This window comes from Loxodonta africana, chromosome 4 (genome assembly GCF_030014295.1).
Source record: "Loxodonta africana isolate mLoxAfr1 chromosome 4, mLoxAfr1.hap2, whole genome shotgun sequence".
Taxonomy (NCBI): domain Eukaryota; kingdom Metazoa; phylum Chordata; class Mammalia; order Proboscidea; family Elephantidae; genus Loxodonta; species Loxodonta africana.
The window spans coordinates 140,083,512-140,106,156 of NC_087345.1; the positions used below are offsets into that span (position 1 = coordinate 140,083,512).

General features: G+C 38.2%; 1 protein-coding gene across 9 annotated transcripts in view; it reads left to right on the forward strand.

Moving 5' to 3' along the window:
- Window positions 1–22,645, forward strand: part of ERC1 (ELKS/RAB6-interacting/CAST family member 1) — a 528,761-nt gene that overhangs the window by 473,481 nt on the left and 32,635 nt on the right. For all 9 annotated transcript variants that reach the window (XM_023548994.2, XM_064284767.1, XM_010590789.3 and 6 more), the window contains one exon: window positions 12,515–12,703. In XM_023548994.2, the coding sequence (XP_023404762.2) occupies window positions 12,515–12,703 (189 nt within the window). The remainder of the gene's footprint in view (window positions 1–12,514; window positions 12,704–22,645) is intronic.

A 22,645-nucleotide genomic window follows, 5' to 3' on the forward strand; every position in this document is an offset into this window, starting at 1 on the left:
CATTTACATCAACAAACAAAATATTACCATTACCCAGAGGCCCATTTCATGCTCCTAGAGATTTCCTCCACAGAGGGTAATTGTTACCTTGACTCCTAAGAGAATAATAATCTGTTTTTATACTTTATATAAATGAAATCACATGGTACATACTTGCTATATCCAGCTTCTTTCACTCAGCATTATGTTTCCAGATTGTTGTGTGTATTTTTAAATTGTTTTTTCTCATTCCACTATGGAACTATGCCACAAGGTATTGTCCATTTCATCATTGGTGGGCTATTGTGACTAGTGCTGATCTGATGGTCTAGTATATGCCATTTGGTGGATATGTGTACATATTTCAGTTAGATCTAGTGGTGATTTCTGCAGCATTCAGAAATACATTCAGCTGTAGGATCTGCGTATGGGCTTCAGGAAGTCTGCTAACTCCTAAAATTATAAGCAGAATTTTGAATGTATATATGTTTATCTTAAAGGTCCATCACTTTTATGACATTTTCAAAAGTGCTCAAAACATTCAAAAATACTTTTCAGAACAGTGACAAGGACTGATCTTGTGTCTATCAAGGAGAAAATAAGAGGTAGTCAAGATAGGGAAGGATGGTTTCACCTCTCTAGGACAATGTGTTTTCTAGAACTTTCTTGATCTAAAGGAAACACAAGTATTAACATGAAATTAATGTTTCTCCCTTCCAACCTAAAACACCTTATTACAGATTTGAACTGAAGAGAAATGTTATTTCTGTGAAGGAAGAATCAAAAGTAAAACAGTCCATAAATTAATAGCCATCATCCCAAAAACTTGTTGTGAGGTGCAGTCGAGTCAGTTCTGACTCATAGTGACCCCATGTACAATAGAACCAAACATTGCCCCGTCCTACGCCATCCTCACAATTGTTGCTGTTTTTGAGCCCATTGTTGCAGCCACTGTGTCAATCCATCTCCTTGAGGGTCTTCTTCTTTTCGCTAGCCCTCTACTAAGCATGATATCCTTCTCTAGGGACTGGTCCCTCCTGATAACATATCCAAAGTATGTGAGATGAAGCCTTGCCATCCTTGCTTCTAAGGAGCATTCTGGCTGTACTTCATCCAAGACAGATATGTTTATTCTTCTGGCAGTCCATGGTACAGTCAATATTCTTCACAGACACCGTAATTTAAAGGCATCTTGAAGTACTCTTTTATAATATTCAGACATACTTCCTTATCCTCTCACAGTTATGCAAAGTTCTTGAAGCAGTCTACTTTCAGAGAAATGAATTTTCAGAAAATGGCCAAGGGCTATTTTGCTCAGATCTTTCTTTCCGTCTTGCCCTCTCATCCCCTTGCCAGTGCAAGCATGCACGTGTGTATTCTTATCTACACCAAATCACAAATGTGTCTGACCTGTCACAGGTTGTTTCCTGGCTGTTTCCAGCTTTAGCATTAAGAGATCAGATTCCTATAGGTAACGTGTCTTTCACCAAATCACAGAGATACCCATTTCTGATATTTGTACACAACTATTTTATTTTATAGATACGTTTATATTTTCCCCTGGATTCCAGGGGATAGCTAAACTCTCCCTTCTGCTCGCTTTACCGTCTTAGACGAGGTTCTTGTTAAGCACTATTTAATGAGGAGTTGTTTCTGCCAAATGCTTCGGACACAGCATGCAACACTCAGTGGCCACAGCCTGTCTATGAGCATTCAGCAGATTTTGAAATATCTATATGGTTTGTTGTGTTTGATTTGATGCTGGAGTTGAAATAATAATGTGACTGAAGGCAGACTGCCTCTGTCTATTCTTCATCTCTCCTGTGTACATGTACCACACATACCCTTAACCTGGCCCTGAGTAACTGCTGATCACAGGAGAGTCTCCTCCAGAGACTGGCCTCTGTTCAGGAGCCTTTGTGCACGTAAGCTGTCAAATTGCAGTTACCTGGTAATCTTACCTGGCTCTTTTCTTCTTCGTACTCGTAGATTGTGAGAAGGAGCCAGTGGATATGTCCCTTGTAACCTAGATGCACGTTCCTTGTTATGTTATTCCTTGTTTATTGAGATACTGTAAAGGTCTGCAGGTTTCTTTTGCTCATTACTAAGGCAAATCCGCTTGCTTTTTCCCCTCTGTTCCCAAATGCAATGGTACCTTCCATGAGACAGTAAAAAAAAAAAAAATGAAATGCTATAGTGAGGTGGTGGTTGTATTTTGCCCAGCAGGCAACAAGCCTGTTGCTGTTTTTCAGATCCATCTGTCTAGCAGACATATAATAATGCCAAGAAGTGTAGTTGTGCTTCACGGCAGCAAGCAATTTTAGCAGGGGTACTTTAGGCAGCAAACCTCAATGGATCAGAACTGGACGTGAGTTTTCAGTTTCAGCACTTGAGAGTATGCACAGGCATGCAAGGGGTTGAGGCCACCACTTTTGCCTATGGCCAACTGCCTACATAGTTTTTCTTTTCAAATCCAAACATTAGTCTGTTTTGGCTTGCCTGCTCAAAAAGTGTGAGCTTCTTGTCTTCCTTTTTTGTCTTCCCCCCTCCCCATGCCTACGTTTTGTTCCCCATGATTTCTCATTCATAAATATATGGCCCTGAGACTTTACAGTGGGGAAGACATTCAGCTGTTACATATGTTACAGCTAATATTTACCTCCCACATTTTTCACTAAAACAAAATAAGTGATGAACTTGTGGAGACGCAAGCCTCAAGCCAAATCTTAACGATGAAGAATAAGAATTTTGGAACATACACTTGCAGATGGCATTTCTGAATCCATCAGAGGGTGTGGCTTTCTGGATTCTAGTTGCCTCAGTGTCTCTCATCCAACTACCCCTTCAAGGTACAGACTACGTGTGCCCTTGGTTAGTTAGCGTGAAGTATCTTCTGTGCCTCATAGTAGCACTCTCTCCACTTAATGCCCCCTTGCTGCCTTCACCTGCACATACTTGTACATACATACACCCTCCTATTGGTGGAGGACCTTATTTTCATGTATCTTTCCAGTTGCCAAGTATCAAAGTAAGTGTTTGAGTTACCAACATCACATGAATAGATGTGCTTAGCAGATTTCCTTCCTTCCCAATTCCCCAACACTCTACTCTGCTCACTTTTCACATTCTTTAGATTTAATTTGAATAGCATTTCTTATAAGGCATAAGATAGTATCATTTTTAATTGAATGAAGATTAAGTAGGTAGAATGCAGTTTGATTCTAAACCCTGGTTCCTGTCTGCATACAACCTTGAAGACAGAATTTGTTCTCTTCATATCTGAATTAAGAAATGTTTTTATTAGTTGCCATTAAGTCTATTCCAATTCATGGCGACTCCATGGGTACAGAGTAGAGCTCCACAGGGTTTTTGGCGGCTGATTTTTTTGAAGTAGATTGTCAGGCATTTCTTCCAAGGTGCCTCTAGGTGGACTTGAACCTCCAAACTTTGTCAGCAGCTGTCATAGTCATCTAGTGCTGCTGGAACAGAAATACCGCAAGTGGATGGCTCTAACAAAGAGAAATTTATTCTCTCACAGTCTAGGAGGCTAGAAGTCCAAATTCAGGATGCTTTCTCTCTTGGCTCTGGGGGAACATCCTTGTCATCAGTCTTCCCCAGTTGAGGAGCTTCTCAGTGCAGGGACCCCGGGTCCAAAGGATGCGCTATTCTTCTGGCTCTTATTTTTTGGTGGTATGAGGTCCCCCGGTCCCTGCCCACTTTTCTTTTTTATATCTCAAAAGAGATTGGCTTAAAACAAAACCCAATCTTGTAGTTTGAGTTCTGCCTCATTAACATAACTGCCTTTAATCCTGCCTCATTAACATCATAGAGGTAGGATTTACAACACATAGGAAAATTACATCAGATGACAAAATGGTAGACAGTCACACAATACTGGGAATAATAGCCTGGCCAAGTTGACAGATACTTTGGGGGCACATAATTCAATCCATGACAGCAGCCTTTTTGGTTTGTACCATCCAGGGATTCCCATGTCCAGATTTCAACCATGTTATTATTATCATTTGAAATCTCAAAATATCTTTATCTATATCCAAGAAACATTTTTGGCAGATGAGAGAGAAAATTCAATGAAATTCCAAACAACAAAGAAGGATTAAAAAAATAATAATAAATGAACTTCAGTGTGTTCAGCTGCAAAATGAAGATAACGCTGATTGTTTCTCTACATGAGGATGAGACAAACAATTTAGAGAGCTCCTGTCTCAAAAAGTTGGAAGGGTTAGTAAGATGATGTATGTAAAAGCATCTGTAGTAGTAAATGTTCGCAGGACTGGAATGTGATAGTAACATAATGAGGAAAACATGAGAGAGAGTCTAATTATCTTATAAAAGAAATAAGGGATGCTTTGTTTCACTGGAGTGGTAACGCATGTGTAGAGAAAAATTGGCAACAGATTTCTAAACTATTACACTGAGAGGAAATGATCCCTTGGTAACTTTCAAAAATTATTCCTACCTTTCTTCATATTTCAAAGCCTGTAGCCTTTTGCAGCTTTCAGACACTCATGGGGACTTTAACAAACCATAAAGCCTTTTCATCTGAATCCTTTGTTTACTTTTAAAATCATATATTTCTGTTAGTAGTAAGATGTCTGATTAGCATTTATCCATCTCAATAACAGTATCTTGAACTCCTAGTGGTAACTGAATACTTACTATGCCTGTCATTTACCTGGTATATAGAGAAGTGGAATGAGGAAGTTAATAGAGGCTAATTCACTGGTAACAAATACCTCATTAATTAAACAAGTAATAATAGTAGGTCATCTATGAGGAATGATAAAGAAGGAGTTCTGCTTAGTATAGAACTGTTACGCTAAATAATAGATAAATATAAATATTTATAGTGTGATATCATTCTGGGTTTTTTTATTTCTATCATTGTCAGTTTTTTGTTTTTGTTTTCAAAGATGTCTTTGTCCTCTAGTGCTGCTATAACAGAATACCACAAGTGGATGGTTTTAACAAAGAGAAATTTATTTCCTCACAGTAAAGTAGGCTAGAAGTCCAAATTCAGGGTGTCAACTCCAGGGGAAGGCTTTCTCTCTCTGTCAGCTCTGGAGGAAGGTCCTCATCGATCTTCCCCTGAACTAGGAGCTTCTCCACAGGAACCCCACGTCCAAAGGACACGCTCTGCTCCAAGCACTGCTTTCTTAGTGGAATGAGTTCTCCCTGTCTTTCTGCTCTCTTCCCTCTTTTATATCTCAAAAGAGATTGGCTTAAGACACAATCTAATCTTGTAGAGTTTATCAGTATCATTGACATCATAGCGATAGGATTTACAACACATAGGAAGATCACATCAGATGACAAAATGGTGAACAGTCACACAATACTGGGAATCATGGCCTAGCCAAATTGATGCACGTATTTTTTGGGGACACAGTTCAATCCATGACAGAAGATAAATGTAAGATAGTCACAGTCTGTAAAATCTGTTTTAGAAATCAAATAGATACACATAAAAAACAATTCTGAAGTGGGGGTTAGGATTTGGAGCTCTGAAGTGTGTGGCCTTTAACATTAGGTTATCTTTTAATTTTTTCTGAAATTTTAGAAGTTTATTGACTTACCCCTAAAAAAAGGCAGCTGTGTTATTATAGATATTTTTAAAATTGACTACAGCCTTCTGGCTAAGCACAAACTCAGTCTAAAGCTAATGAAATTTTCCAGATTCTCAAGGCTAACAATAAGGTTTGCTTTCTGATGGGGATTAAATAGGTATACCAAGGAGCCCCGGAGCCCTGGTGGCACAGTGGTTAAACATTTGGCTGCTAACCCAAAGTGGATTTGCCTCTCCTTCAGTGGTTCAGATCCACCAGCCACTCCTTGGAAACCCTATGGGGCAGTTCTTCTCTGTCATATAGCATCACTATGAGTCGATTTTTGACTCAACGGCAATGGGTTTTTAAGAATCCTTGGTGGCACAATGGTTAAGTGCTTGGCTGCTGACCAGAAGATCAGCAGTTCAAACCTACCAGCTACTCTGTGAGAGAAAAGACCTGGCAATCTGCTCCATGGGAGAGAAGACCTGACAATCAAGATTACAGCCTAGGAAACCCTATGGGGGCAGTTCTGCTCTATCCTATTGGGTCACTATGAGTCAGAATCAACCCAATGCCACACAACACCTTCTTATAAGGAGTAAGGGTGGTACAAATGGTTAACGTGCTTGGCTGCTAGCCAAAAGGTTGGCAGTTGAAATCCAGCCAGAGGTTCCTAGTGGTCTACTTCCAAAAAAATCAACCATCAAAACCCTGTGGAGCACATTTCTACTCTGACACACATGGGGTCACCATGAGTCAGAGTCAACTGAAGGTTTGACTTCTTTACAGGTTCTTATGAGGATGCATACCTGTTAGGCATGTTTTTGTCCAGTGTATTTCTTGAAGGAAAAGTATAAAATGAGGGTTGTTCTGGAACGTATATTTTATTTTCTGGTCATTAGGATTAAAGATGAGTAAGGGCCATAGCACCAAAAATAGTTTGGGAATCCATCAATTATCCTTTTGTTTGTACTTCAGTGAGAAAGGCTAATTTTTTAAAAGATAGGATCTCAGAAGCCATTAAGGATAAGTAACTTGTTGGATTTCATAACCTTACGTTTGGAGACTAAATCAGGCTAAGCTTCTGATCACGGCAAAGGGGTTTATTTAGCAATTAAAAGGTTTGTCTGAAGTAAACTTCAAATTAAGGTTCAAACATGAATTTACACATTTTAATTCCAGTACACACTTAACATGTTAGTTATATTATTTCATGATTTTTTTTTTAATATAGAATAAAGCTGCATCTAATTCTTAATATCCTTATCAGCTGAAACTGGATGACATGGCACAAAAACATTCAGTAAATATTTGCTAAGTGAATTATATGATTTTTTAGTTTCAATATATGTGATTTGATATCCAGTACCCTGGTGGCGTAGTGGCTGTTAACCAAAAGTTGGCAATTTGAATCCACCAGGAGCTCCTTGGAAACCCTATGGGGCAGGTCTGCTCTGTCCTATAGGGCCACTATGAGTCGGAATCGACAGCAAGGGGTTTTGTTTTGTTTTTATATCTAATCAGGGTTGCAACCACCTAACCTGTACTTAGAGTAAATATTTGACAGGGAAACAATGGAATGGGAAGAGAAAAGCTGGCCATGTAGTTGACTGGCCGGGAGCCTTTCACTCTACACATACCTAATCCTGGTATTGAAAACGTGTTCAGATCTCCTACAATAAATCAGCTACAGAAACAGAACCTTGCCAAATCTTCACTTACTATCTGTATCAAAAAATACAGGAATGATTCGTCTATCTTCCAAAAGACCTTTAGTCATCTAACTTTACTTAAGTGGAAAGGAGGTTAAAATAAACACCTTCAGAAGATCACTGATCCTCTGTCACCATATGCCATTGAATGCTGCACTCTGAAACCTATTTGAGAATCTAATAAATGAGTAAATTCTTGCAAGAAGAAACAAAGTTCTCAGTACTTCAGCCAAAATATCTCTCATCCCTTTTTGTAACTTAAAGTCTTTTCCTTAATAACTTAGTAAATGTAGGGTTGGGGGATTATTGATGTTTGGGCATTATATTTAGTCCAAGCAAGGTTATCTTGACAAGTACATTCTTTTTCCCCAGTGCAAAAAAGATACATAATTATAGTTCTGTTTTTTCTCTTATAGCAGTAGAACCAATGTGCCCCAGCCACATTTCTGAGGGATTTTAATAGGATTCCTTGCCTGTGTCCTAAGGTTTTATGTGAACAAGAGACACAAAGTTTGGATCCTATAAGACATTCTCTTTCTATTTGGCAAGTGCCTCTCTTCTCTCTTGAGATTAGACAGTAGCCATTCTACCTTGTGGGAAGTGCAATTTCTTTTCTAAGTGGCCTGCTCAAGTCAGATAGGGGAGCAAAGGAAGAGATAAGGGCATTTCCAATGTGATTGACAGGGCTAATGTGTCTCGGAAAGGCCAAAGTCACCTGGACAGTGCATAGAATGAGTTTGTATCCTAGAAAAAAATTCAAATTCCATTGTTTTAAGTTTTCAATTGGACTTGGAAAACTTCAGAGGGTAAAAACTCTATTGTGTTTTTGAGTCATTAGATGCATCTAAGTCAAACTGAAATTCATCTTTCATTAACAAGAAACAAAAAAGTCAATTTTTTCATCTGTCGCCATATGGTATTGAGCTAGTAACCTTGTAAATTCCATTTTGCTACAAAGAATTTGACCTTTCCATGACTACCATTTATCATATTATATCCTTCCTCACTGATCATACATTTTTATGCCAGTTTCCAATACAAAACAGTTATTACCTAAGATACCAGTTCTTTCCACCTTATAGCCTAAATGTAACATTTTTATGATGGCAAAAACCCTTAAAAAAAATGGGCATAAGTTGCACAAACCCAATGTAAATCTCAAAAGTGATTTTTTTTAATCAATGAGTCTGTAAAAGAAGATAAATATGGCCAAGCTTTAAAAAAAAAAAAAGTAGGGCTGCACTACTTGAAGCCTTTGGGCGTGTAGTAGTAGAACAGTGGACAGTTTTAGTCATTGAAGTGCAAAATGCACATACATTTAAAGAAATATTCCCTTTAAATTGCCTTGAAAGACTGTACTTTGGAATTCTTTCCAAATTTTCTACAATGGATATGTATTTGTGGTCAGGAATAAAGTAAAGTACAGTTTTGGGGAGAGGTTAACGGTATTTGTAAAAAAACTATCCAACTTCCCCAGCCTCCTTATCCTCTCCACGATTGAAACAGCCTGCCTTCTGTGATTGGCAGTGTTGATACGCCTATCACAGATAGGAAATTCCAGCAGAGAATTAGTACCATAAGCATGCTAATTAGAGGTTTCTTATAGAAACTATAAGTCTTCCACATTAGCACCTTAGTGTTTAACCTTTATCGTGATAGAATACTGCGTGTATGTGTTTGTGCATGTGTGTGTGTATGCGCGTGCATGTGTTTAAAACATAAAAATAATGCTAAATTGATTCACTTTCTCTGGTTTGTCTAACCACGCCCCAGCTTCCCTATCATACTATATAGATCTAACCCAATTCCTTCCCTAATTTTTCTTGTTTCCTCTTGGGGGAGAATCTGATCTCTTTAGTAAGCCAAAGATTGTTTTAACACTAAGCTTTGGTTCTTCACTCCCTTTGCAATAATTATTTCATGGAAATGATATCAGAAACAAAGGAAATATGGTGTATTTATTATGCAGCCATCAAAACTGTGCTTCCTAGGAATATTCAGTGTCGTGAACAGTACTCACAATGTAATGTTAAATGAATAAACAATGTATCAAGTAAAATGTGAGGTATGATACTATTCAAAGTTGATTTATGTAAGTTTATAAAGAGAGAGGAAACCCTGTTGGCATAGTAGTTAAGAGCTATGGCTGCTAACCAAACGGTTGGCAGTTAAAATCCACCAGGCGCTCCTTGGAAACCCTGTAGGGCAGTTCTCTGTCCTGTAGGGTCACTATGAGTTGGAATTGACTCAATGGCAATAGGTTTCGGTTTATAAACAGAGAATGCCAGAAAGATGTTTACGTGTGTTCTACTTACTATGTAAAGACAGTCAACTGTGTGGATCATAACAAATTATGGATAACATTGCAAAGAATGGGAGTTCCAGAACACTTAATCTTGCTCATCTGGAACTAGTACATAGACCAAGAGGCAGTTGTTCAAACAGAGCAAGGGCATACTGCATGATTTAAAATCAAGAAAGGTGCGTTTCAGGGTGGCATCCTTTCACCCTACTTACTCAGTCTGTATACTGAGCAAATAATCCAAGAAGCTGGACTATATGAAGAAGAATGTGACATCAGAATTGGTGGAAGATTCATTAACAACCTTTGATATGTAAATAACACAACCTTGCTTGCTGAAAGCAAAGAGGACTTGAAGCAATTACTGATGAAGATCAAAGACTACAGCCTTCAGTATGGATTACACCTCAATTTAAAGAAAACAGAAATCCTCACAACTGGACCAATAAGCAACATCATGATAAATGGAGGAAAGATTGACATTGTAAACGATTTCATTTTACTTGGATCCACAAACGCCCATGGAGGCAGTAGTCAGGAAATAAAACAACATATTGCATTGGGTAAATATGCTTTGCAGAAGATCTCCTTAAAGTGTTAAACAGCAAAGATGTCACTTTGAGGACAAAGGTGCGTCCGACCCAAAAATTCCGACCCAAGCCATGATATTTTCAGTCACCTCATAAATGCATGCAAAAGCTGGACAATGAATAAGGAAGACCAACAAAGATTTGATGCCTTTGAATTATGGTGTTGGCTAAGACTATTTAATATACCGTGGCCTGCCAAAAGAACAAACAAGTCTTATCTTGGAAGAAATACAGCCAGAGTGCTCCTTGGAAGTGAGGATGGCGAGACTTTGTCTTACGTACTTTGGACACAATATCTATCGGGAGGGACCAGTCCCAGGAGAAGGATATCATGCTTGGTATAGTAGAGGGTCAGTGAAAAAGAGGAAAGCCCCAACGAGGTGGGTTGACACAGTGGCTGCAACAGTGGGCTCAAATATAACAATAGTTGTGAGGATGGCTCAGTACCCAGCAGTGTTTCATTCTTTTGTACATAGGGCTGCTATGAGTCAGAACTAACTCCGCAGCACACTAACAACAACAACAAAGAGACTTGCAAGAAAATCACCAAAATGTTGTAAATGGTTACTTCCTGATGGAATGCTTATAGGCAACTTTATTATTTCCTTTATACTTTTTTCTTTGCAATTTTTCCAAAGTAAAACCTGTATTACTTTCATAATAAATACACAAAACTTTATTCATTTAAAAAACTCTTAAATAAGGGAAAGCAACAGGAGCAGTCCTCTGAGGGAGCCAGGGAGAAATCAATGTCACTGTTAGAGGTAATAACCAGGCCTCATTTCTGTTGACTTGAAGATCACCGAGTTCCTTATTCATTAGGCAGGTCAGAGGTATCCTGTTGATGAAAAATGCCAGCTTGGTGACACGCAGCAGGGGTAAACCTCTGCCTTACAAGCGCTGGGAACATTATGAAGATTGCCAGCATTTTGGCAGGGCTTTGCAGCTCTCACAGCTGCTGTATATCAAGCAGAAGCCTGTTCTAACACTTCAGTGCTCTGAGATGTGGGCTCTGGCCCAACTCTCCTAAACCAGGGCTTTGAACCACTTCTTCCTGGTTCAGTCATGGCTGAGGAAGCAAAGACTGGAACAGATCTGAATTTTTAAAATTTGGGTGAACTGTAACAATAACTGGAACGGGAAAAATTACAGGTCGAAGCCCTGTTAGAAACCTAATCCCCTTCTTGGAAAACAAGGGCAGCATTCACGTTGCATAGCAACCAAATCTCTTGCCAGCTGGATTTTGAGCAGAGTCCGATGACCATACCACTTTGCATGTGTGTCAGTCTCCACAGTCCTGCCAATAATCCAATCTCGTGCATCAGGCTGCCGAAAGTGTTCACTATGCCTCTTCCAAGCGTCCCATTCCAGGGCTTCAACCCGTATTTTTCCGTTCTGGTTATCATTCCAGGTCACCCAGATTGTAAAAATTCAGGTCCGTTCTGGCTTCACTTTGTCAGCCATGACTGAACTAGTTAGAACCATTTCGAAGCCCTGTCCTAAACACCCTGGACTTTGACTGACTACTGGCCAGAGTATTGTCAGGAGAGCTGTCAAATGACATCCCGGTGCAAAAGTCATAAGTTATTAAGTGTGTTTCCAAAGGGAGTCAAAGTGATAGTTGTTCATCCGGGGTAAATAGAATAGAGAAAAAATTTAGAGCAGATCTGTTATTCAAGAAAAACATAGAACCAATGTAACAACTAAAAGAATTTCAGAGCCCTTGGCTATGAGTCAGGTGTTTGGTGTTATATAAGGATTTATCAATCACTGTTTAAAAAGAGTATCAGATAACCCCTGTGAAATGAATGAGAGGAGTTTAAGCCAGGATGAGGCAGGTTTAGTAAGGAGTTCACTCATCACGTCTCTTGGCCAAGAAAAACATGCACGTACTCCAGAGACAGAATTTTTTTTTTCTCCCTTCCAGGAGGTGGAAAAACACATGAAGTACGTGTAGTCCAGGCTTTCAGATGAGTAATTTTCACTATCAATTTTTTGCAGTCTACTCATAAATAATTGAAAAGAGAAATTGTGAGGTAACTGGAGTCAATCTGTATCAGGAACGTCATCTCTGTAAAAACAAGTTACCCCCATGCTTAATCTTCTGCCGAAATATAGAATTCTCAGTCTCATGTTGATATACTAAGCCACCATTCTCTCTCTGCCACCCAGAATGGTGGTTGGGTGTGACAGTGTAAATGTGCAGCAGTATGTGAGTCTGTTAATTTTTCTGATCCTGAAGATTTTAATAGTGATTAGAAAAGCTTTAGTCTTTGATCCATTTGCTTTGACTTGGGACGCAAAGAGTATATGAACTTCTTTCAGCTTGACCTTAACTTTTCATATTTTTTTTCACCTCAGATCATCCAGCCCCTCTTAGAACTTGACCAAAATAGAAGCAAATTAAAGTTGTATATTGGACACCTGACAGCCCTCTGCCATGAACGAGACCCCCTGATCCTTCGTGGACTCACTCCACCAGCTTCCTATAACTTGGACGATGACCAGGCAGCTTGGGAGAATGAGCTGCAGAAGATGACCCGTGAACAGGTAAGTCTCTCATTTGAGCTTTCACAAGAGCCTATTAAAATTCAACTGCTATTTAGGTTGAGGCAATGGGACTTACCTTGGGGAACTCAATGTTCAGATTCAAGATTCTTAAAAAAAAAAGCAGTGGATAATTCTTCAACAGGCATTAGGAATTACTGTTTGGTGGAAGTGCCTCTTAAGTATTCCTTCAGTGTAACTTGCTCAGGTATCAGAAAGGGCTGCTTTCTCAGGGAGAAGGTTGAGGGCAATTTGTTAACATGCCATAGGTTATTACATAGAAATGATGGCCACTTATAATTATGACCACTGAAGGAAAGCCTGAGTTAAAGATGTTTCGTTAAGGGATTTTTGATAAGTCAGGTAGTATGTATCTTCAGTTATCTCTAAACTAGGGAACTGTAAATTACAACATACTTTTAAGTATGGATTAGTTTAGACTAACTGCCCCCCCATGCGGCATTCTCTCTTTATTGTTGCCTGTAAAAATTAAAAAATTATCTTTGTCATGTTCTGATTTCTAGTCCACTAAAGAAGTGAGAGGCTAACTGGAGAAACAATCACAAATAAAAGAAACAAAGAGAAAATGGGTTGAAGATAAGGATAGAAAGTAGATATGGGAAGTGAAGGAATGGAAAATGGGTTGACGATGAGTATAGAAAGTAAATATGAAAAGCGAAGGAATGGAAAATTGAATGAACACTGAGAAATACAAATGGAAAAAGTGAAAGAAATAGAGAGAGCAGTTTTACAAACATTAATTCTAAGCTCCTTTTGTTCCTGGAGCCCTGGTGGCATAGCGGTTAAGAGCTCAGCTGCTAACCAAAAGGTTGGCAGTTCGAATTCACCAGCTTCTCCTTGGAAACCCTATGGGGCAGTTCTGCTCTGTCCTGTAGGGTCACTATAAGTCGGAATCAACTCAGTGGCAATGGTTTAGTTTTGGGGGATTTTGTTCCTCATTCAGAGATAGAGATTGATGATACTCCAATCCCTTATAGACAATAATCAAACCAACTGAAAGACTAAAGAAATGACACAGGTATTGTAAATTTACTAAAGTTTCTTCATCAGAATTGTAAAGTTATACTCTCTTTTCCAACTAAATATTTTCTATTTGTTAAGCATTATTTAAGAAGCCCTGGTTGTGCAACAGGTAAGTGCTTGGCTGCTAACTTGGCCATTCGAACCCACCTAGTGGCTCCATGGGAGAAAGACCTGGCAGTCAGCTCCTGTAAAGATTACAACCTAGGAAACCTTACAGGGCAGTTCTGCTCTGTCACATGCGGTTGCTTTGAGTTGAAACCGACTCAACAGCACCCCACAACAGAAACAACAAGCATTTTTTAACTCATAGTATGTGAAGGAAAATTGTGTTAAATGTTAAAGATAACGGCAACCATAAGTCAAGAAATGCAAACTGGAAGGCCCTCAGGTTGCGTTTGCTTCCTCATCATGGGGATACTACCTGATAGTAGACATTTCACAGCCTAGTTATTCACTATACTTTATATAGCTGATATGAAAAGGTAAGCCCTACCTCTCTAATTTGGCATGTTATCATAGAAATTTCTGTTTCTCTCTTTTTTAAAAGAGAAAAATGTAAAGGACAGAATTAAGTTGAATTCATAATAGATGTTACTAACCAGGTAGTAAAGTGCAACAATTCCACTGAAAACAGCACATGGTAGTTCATTTTAGAGATTTTTACTTCAAAATTTTGCAGGAAATGAGTGCTTCTTAAAGAACTAACCATGGTGATGTATGAAAGTTTAACCAGCATTAAATTGTTTGTTTGTAAAACAGCTTGTACTTAAAATGGAAAAAACATTTTCGCTCAGTCCTGTATTTAAAGTATACCTGGGTGGACTTAACTCAGTCTTTCCAAAGGAAAAAAAAAAAATCTTCGAAATGAAACCAAGCATAGAAAATTTCAAACTTAAGACATTTCCAGAAAATTTTGAATAACTGAAATCAAGAATTCATCAATACATTGCATATTACATTACAATCAAGATACTGCAGTCGTCAAAACAATTTTGTTGTCATACATGAATTCTGCTAATATTTTCATGTTATCCCTGGATTGAGATTATACTTTAGTTACTGAAGTTATTGTTTGAGGTGTGTGAAATTGCAATCTTCAGCAGTATCCCCTGGGAAACCTAGGAAATAAGTGACTTAAGTCATCTTTAAAGGAACATAACAACTAACACCGCCTTCTATAAGCTTCTCCATAGCTGCTACAGATTGGTGCAGAAACCAACCAATTTTCTGCGTCCTGGGAATGCAGGTGGGACAGTGGTTACATCATTCTGTTACTAACTGAAAGGTCGATGGTTCAAACCCACCAGCCACTCCAAGGGAGAAGGATGTGGCAGTCTGTTTCTGTAAAGATTTACAGCCTTGGAAACCCTATGGGGTAGTTCTACTTTGTCCTATAGTGTCGGTATGAGTCAAAACCAACTGAACAGCAATGGGTTGTTTTTTTTTTTTTTTTTACCCCAAGTAAGAATCAAGGGAATAATGCTGGGTATTGACAAAGATGGCCTTTCGCAGTGCAAAATGATTTACCTGTGAAAGTATTGCAATCAAGGCTTGACTTTAGTTTTTGAAGCCCAAGACACATAAAAGTCACTGCCAACTATAGGTGTTGGTTTATTTTTGTGTGTATTAACATTTATGTTTTTGCGACATAGAGCCTTCTGCTCCTGACATTTGTATTATTCAATTCTATCTTCAATGCATTTCAGTGCCACCACACTGTCCCTGATACCACCTTCATGAGGAAAGGACAGGAGCCTTGTCTGTCATGTTCAGTGCTCTATCCTCTGTACCAAGAGCAGTGTCTAGCAGATAGTAGCTGCTTAATAAATATATGTTGAATGAATGAATGAATGATTAAGAGAGACAGGAAGAGGAAGGCAGGCAGACAGGATAAAGTCCATACTCCTTATTACATCATACAGCATATGCGAGGCCTTTCATTTGACCTAATTACTAAATGCACACCTTCTCTCACTCTATCCTGGAAACATACCAAACTACTTACAGTTTTGGGGTTTTTTTTTTTTTTTCCTTTCCCTAAGGGCTGTGCTGTTTCATACTTCTGTCCTTCTGCTCACGTTGATCCTTCTGCCTGGTATGCATGCCCTTCCCCACCTTGTCTCCCTGGGGAATGCCTAAATAGGAATGTTTGAAAATTCAGCTCAGACATAATTTCTCCTATGCATTCTTTATTGAAACCACAGGCAGAATGTGCCACTTCTACTCTTGGGCATCTCTTGTACCTTTAGTACTTACACTTACTTTTTTTTCTTATCTGTCTTCCCATTCTGGAGTCCTGGTGGCACAGTGGTTAAGAGCTCAGCTGCTAACCAAAAGGTCAGCAGTTTGAATCTACCAGCTGCTCCCTGGAAACCCTGTGGGGCAGTTCTGTAGGGTCACTGTGAGTCAGAATAAACTCAACAGCAACAGGTTTGGTTTGATTTTTCCCATTCTAAGCTGTCTGCCTGTTGAAGGCAGGAACCATATCCCTTTTATCTTAGAATAATCACCATGTTGTTGTCGTTAGGTGCCGTCGAATCGGTTCTGACTCCTAGTGATCCTGTGCACAACAGAACGAAACATTGCCCATCCTGCTTGAGCCCGTTGTTGCAGTCACTGTGTCAGTCCATCTAGCTGAGGGTCTTCCCCTTTCTTGCTGACCCTTTATTTTACCAAGCATGATGTCCTTCTCCAGGAATTGATCATATCGGTTGTTTAATACTTGTTCAGTAACTGTTGCATAAATAAGTGAATGAATTCTAATGAGTTCTGCATAGTTTTGTAGTTGTTTTATAAGTATTTTGTATTTATAATTCTTATTTCTCTAACTAGATTATAAGTTTCTTCATTATCAGAACCATATCATGTATTTCTAAAGTTCCTAGAACAGTGCAGTGTCTGTGGAGAATACTTACCAGATACTTAGCTGATAATTTGCATATTAGGCAACCGAAGACAGCTTCCTCAGTGCTACTGAATAGCTTTGGACAGCCTGTGATTGATAATGCCAGAAACTGGAGGAGAATATTCTCCACCTGAGCCTTGACCCTGTAATCTGGATTGCCTGGCCTGTACCCAAAACCAAACCAAACCCACTGCCATCAAGTCGACTCCGACTCATAGCGACCCTATAGGACAGAGTTGAACTGCCAACCTTTTGGTTAGGACCCATAGCACTTAACCACTACACCACCAGGGTTTCCTGCCTGGCCTATAAAAGCCTAAAAATATAGCCTTACATCTGAAGAGTTCCCAGAATTGCTTTGTTTTCTTTGCCATTTTAGAGGCTGGCTACCATACCAACTAAACTTGTGGATATGTTTCTTTTTCTTACCTGTTCTGTCAGTTTTTGTCTTATGTATTTTGAAGCTCTTATTGAGTGCGTGTACGTTAAGGATTGTTGTTTTCTTGGATGAATTGACTCTTATCGTTAAGTAATGGTCTTCAAAGCTGGTAATAGTCCTGGTTCTGAAATCTGCTGTATCTGTTGTTAAGGTAACCATTCCAGGTTTCTTGAGATTAGTGTGTGCATGTTAAACCTTTTTCTGTACATTTGTTTTTAAATTATCTGTGTCTTTGTTTGAACTGAGTTTCTTGCACACAGCATGTATCCAGTCACTCAATCTCTGTCTTTTAATAGTGTTTAGACCGTTTGCATTTGATGTAATTATCAATGTAGTGTAGTTAAATCTGTCACCTTCCAATTTGTTTTGTTTGTTTCATATGTCATTTGTTCCTTTTTTTACTCTTTCCCTGCTTTCTTTTGTATTCATTGACTTTTTTTTTAATGATTCCGTTTTACTTCCACGCAGGTGTTAGAACTGACTCAACAGCAACTAGCAACAACAGGGGCTTATAAGCTGTGCACTTTGTTTCTTTTAGTGATTGCCCTATGGTTTACAAGATACTTCTTTAACTTATCATAGGCTATCTTGAAGAAATAGTATATCAATTCATGTATCATTTAAGAACCTTTCAATAGCATACTTCTATTTCCTTTGTCCCAAACTTTATGCTATTGTTCTTATATATTTTATTTCTGTGTATGTTATAAACCCCACAGTATAATGTTGTTTTGGCTTTAGACAATCAAATATCTTCAAAGGGATTAAAAAGAAGAAAATAATATTTTTATATTTTCTCATGTTTTCCATTTTAACAACCTTTATCTTGTATGTATATGTGTAGATCCAAATTTCATATCAAATTCCTTCTGTCTGAAGAACTTTTCTTTTAAATTTCTTGTAGTACAGGTGTGCTGGTGACGAATTCTATGTTTTGCTTATCTATAAAAATGTCTTTTTTATAAACCTCTTTTTGAAAGATATTTTTCTCTGGGTATAGAATTCTAAGTTGGCAGATTGTTTTTTGTTTTTCCTTTTAATACTTTAAAGATGTTCCATTTTCTTCCAGCTTATATAGTTTCTGTCAAGAAATCTGTTATTTGCATAGTTGTTTGTTTTTGTTTTTTCTTTTTGTTTTCCTCTGGCTGCTCTCAAGATTCTTTATCTTCAGGTTTTCATTTGACAGTGATGTGTCTAGTTGTGCTTTTCTTTGTATTTATCCTGTTTTGGGTTCTCTGAGCTTCTTGGATCTGTGTTTTGTTATCTTTTGTTTCATTTTGGGAGCTTATTGGTCATTATCTCTTGAAATATTTCTTCTGCCTCTTTCACTCCTCTCCTTCTGGGACTAAAATTCATCTTTCTTACTTATTTTATATTATCCCATAGCTCTAGGATGCTTGTTCTGGTTTTTGTTTAGTTTTTTCTCACTTTTTTTCTTGTATTTCAATTTGAATAACTCCTACTGATCTATTTTCAAGTTCACTTGATGTTTGTGATTTTACTAATAATTTTTTTATTAAATGTTAAATATTGTATATAAAAGAACAGAGACTGTGGTAAATAATATTTATGTCTAGAAATGCACATTCCTCTTCTTTTTTCAGGTCATTAGTGTGGGGGACTCAGTCAGATAAGTTAGTAATTGAACTGGGTTTTTCCTGTAGTTACCTTCATTGCACCATAGGCTTTAAATTTTCCAGCAGTGGATTGTCACTACCATATGCTTAATGTGAGTTCTGAAGTGACAATTTTTCTCAGTTTTCCTTCTTCACTCTCAACTTTCAGCAGGTCCTGCATGCCTGCACCACAGAGAGCACCTCTTCATGGTCCTGCCCTCCTCCAAGCAGTAGACTACTCTCACTTGTGACTCACTGCAAGACTCATGATGGGAACAAGGGTGGTTTCTTCATTTTCCTGCTCCAGCCTCAGTCTTAGGCAGCCTCAGTCTCAGTGTTCCTGCCCTGCCCCCAACAACAAGACACCATCTGTCTACTACCCAATGAAAGGTCTAGACTGCAGGTGGATATCCAGCCCCTTCTCTAGTAATTCCAGACTTCTCTTTGAATCAGTTCAGAATCTTGGGGACTAGTGGACTTCCTGTCTCTTCCCCAATAACAAATTGCTTTTTCCTGGTATCAGTGCAAGGAGTTAGGGTAAGTTTTCTACCGCTTTTTTACTGGCAGCCCATCTTTGTTTTCGTGCCATATCCCCACAGAGGAAATTAGACTGTAGGCACAGAAGAGTTTCTTGCCCCTACACATGGTTTTTGCTTCATATGAAAGAAGAGTCCTGGGTGTCTGGATTTTGTGTGTCTGTCCTCTCATGGCTGTCGGTGACCACCTGTGGTCATGCAGTGCTCAAAGCATGTATCAATTTCTCTAGTACTCCTGCTCCACCCTCAAACTTCAGCAGGCGCCACACACCTGTGCCATAGAAGGAGGGCTCTCACGTTTCCTGCCCTGTTCCCAGTGTTTCTCACAAACACTCAGTGGAGGCTGATGGAAAAGATTTGGATAGCGGATGCAGACTCGCCTTGTGTCTGTAGCTCCAAGTGATTCTAAACTGTCAAGCTGGCCCATGCTCTGACTTTAAGAAGTTTAAGTTTTATCTATTTTCTTCCTACCCACTTTTAAAATCGCAACCTCTTCCTCCAAAGATGGGCGTATCGCCCTTAAATTCGGTTCACCTCATTACCCTGTGACTTCTGCTCTCCAGTGGGCTTCAAAAAGTTACGGTTTTGTAGATTATCCAGCCTTTTGTTGTTGTTATTAAGGATGGGAACAATGTTTTTAGGGCTTTCTATATTCTAAGCAGAAGTGAAACTCGTTATAAACTTGGATTATTGTCATCTTGCAAGGTAAATGCACAAAGGGTATTATTTTAAGACTTCCAGCATCTCCTGGCCCTTACTTACACAAAGTTTGCACATGTTTATACAAAGCTCTCTTTATCCAAGTCCCTCAGATTCTGCTTACTTAGACAGCTGGAGTATATTAAGTTTATGCTTCAATATTTTTTCTGTACATTTCTGTATAGAATACATACAGAAGAGGAATGCAGAAAGCAACTCATTACATATGCTGTCTAGGTGCTGATATGTAACTGGTACTTTAATTTGTGCTTATCTGGATAGGGGCTGTGGACTTTTTGAAAAGCCAAGGGAGACCAAGTAGAAATAAAATTCAGTGGGCATATTCAGAGGAATTGTTCTCACATCTTTAAACACACACATACACAGGCAGAGTGGCATAGTATGAAAAATAATGACACTGGAGTCAAACATATCTGGGTTCAAAGCCCAGCTCTGTCACTTTCTGACTATGGGACATTGAGCATGTTTCTTAATCTTTTTTTTAATTTTTTCGCCTCTTACGTTTTCTGAGCCTCAGTTTTTTCAACACTGAAATAGGGATGATAATTCTTGCCCTTCAGAGTTGCATGAGGTTTAATGAGATAACATTACCTAAATTACCTAACATAGTCACTGACAAATACTCTTAGTGGTGAATTAAAAGGAAGTGAATATCAGAACCCTACTTTCAATCACGAATCACTTTATCAAAGAGTCTCCCTATGGACTTAGTTAAGCTTTCTCAATTCCATAAACCATTTTTTTTTCTTTTTAATACAGTTGCACATTTGGCACTTGTTCTTATACAACCCATAGTATTATAAAGAATAAAAATAGTTCAAATAGATTGGAAAGATGAATAAAGCTTTTTTAAAAATCCAGAGATAAGAGCATATAAAGTTTTTGGTCACACTTATAAAACTGAAAAATTAAAAATCACTGCTAGGCCCTAGGCAGAGCCTAGAAAAGAATTTAGAAGTAAAGTCTTATCATTGCCTCAGAATTCCATAGTGGTTTGTTTAGAAAATTTGATGACTTGATGTCATTTTATTCCTGGTGTTATAAAATTGACCAAACTGGCATTGATTCACGTCAAGTAAAATGTTCCCATTTGGGGAATTAGAAGGTTATTTAGCCCCACATAAATATTGAGGGTTTTTTTTGTTGTTTTTTTTTTTCAACCTATCCATCTTCCTGTTGTAGCTTAGTGACAGTTACAGATAACTAGATAGCAGGTAAAAGTGATGAAATCCTTTCTAGCCTCTGCCTTGAATCTTTTCATAGAAGTGATTTTTTAACTTTTGAGTTGTATAAGTTTGCCCCAAATTCTATACTCTTTGGAGTTTTCTTTGCCGTCGAGTCAGTTCCAATTTGTAGTGACCCTATAGGACAGAGTAGAACTGCCCAATAGAATTTTTCTTTGGATATGATGTATTAATTTGGATTGGAATGGACAGATGGGGACATGGATGACAGACATTAGTGTCACATGGTATTAGTGCCATCTTCAGTGTAGTATGGAAGTTTAAGCACACAGGTTCTAGAGTCAATAGACTTGGATTTGCATTCTTTCACCACTTCGTATCTTTTTGATCTTAGTTGTCTTAACTGTTTATCTTTCAAGGGGCATAATAATGTCCTTGTGAGAATTGGGTGTGAAAATTATAATGTATATAGATGATAGTTGTTATTGCTATTATCTGCAATTATTTTCAGTTAATATTTTAGTAAGAACTAGCCTGATGAGCCTTACATCAGTCTTGGTCATCTGCTTTGGAATTGTTCCATCCAGAATCTTAAGCATGGAAAATTCTGGTCCTACATCTCTGGTCATATCTGGGTTTTCTTAATTCCAAGTTTCCTGTCATTCTGTATCCATCTTGTGATTTAAGAGAGCAATCTTAAATATATATTTTAGGAGTCACAAAAATATTTTGCAGAGAATCCCAGAGTAAGGTTTTCTTTGTGAACACCTAAATTGCCATTTTTTATATGATATATATATACAGTTAGTTTCAGTTTTGATTCCCAGGCTGTTTTTTTGTTTGTTTTTGTTTTTTGTGTGTGGTGTACCAAATTATTTTTTCTTCCAATCCTTGGCTTCTTAGTTAAACTTAATTACACGCTACACACTGTTCTGTATGTACCAGATAATTTTTAATGAATTTTTCCAGACATTCAGAAAAATACAGAGATTAATATAACATCACTTTTGTATCCAGAATTAACAAACATTAGTTTGCCATATCTGTCTTGGATCCTTTTTTAATTCTAAACGTAGTTAAAGTCCTCTTTATACCCTTTCTCAGATGCATTTTCTTCTTCCTCCTCTAGTGCCAGCCACTGTCCTAAATTGGTGTGTATTTTTCCAAGTCATATTTTAACTTTTTTTTTTCCTCTAGTGCCAGCCACTGTCCTAAATTGGTGTGTATTTTTCCAAGTCATATTTTAACTTTTTAATACACATATATATTTCCATAAACAATATGCAGTATTGTTTAGTGTGATGTAAATTTGAAATATATGGTATCATGCTGCTCAGACTATCTTTCTGTTCATCATTATTTACTGAACTCAGGCCCTTCTAGTCACTTGGTATTGGAAGAAGAGACATTTTTGAAATTTCTCAGGTAGATATGAATCTTATACCACTTCACATATGATCCAAGAGCTCTAAAGAAGCTTTATTTGAAGAAACAGATTGCC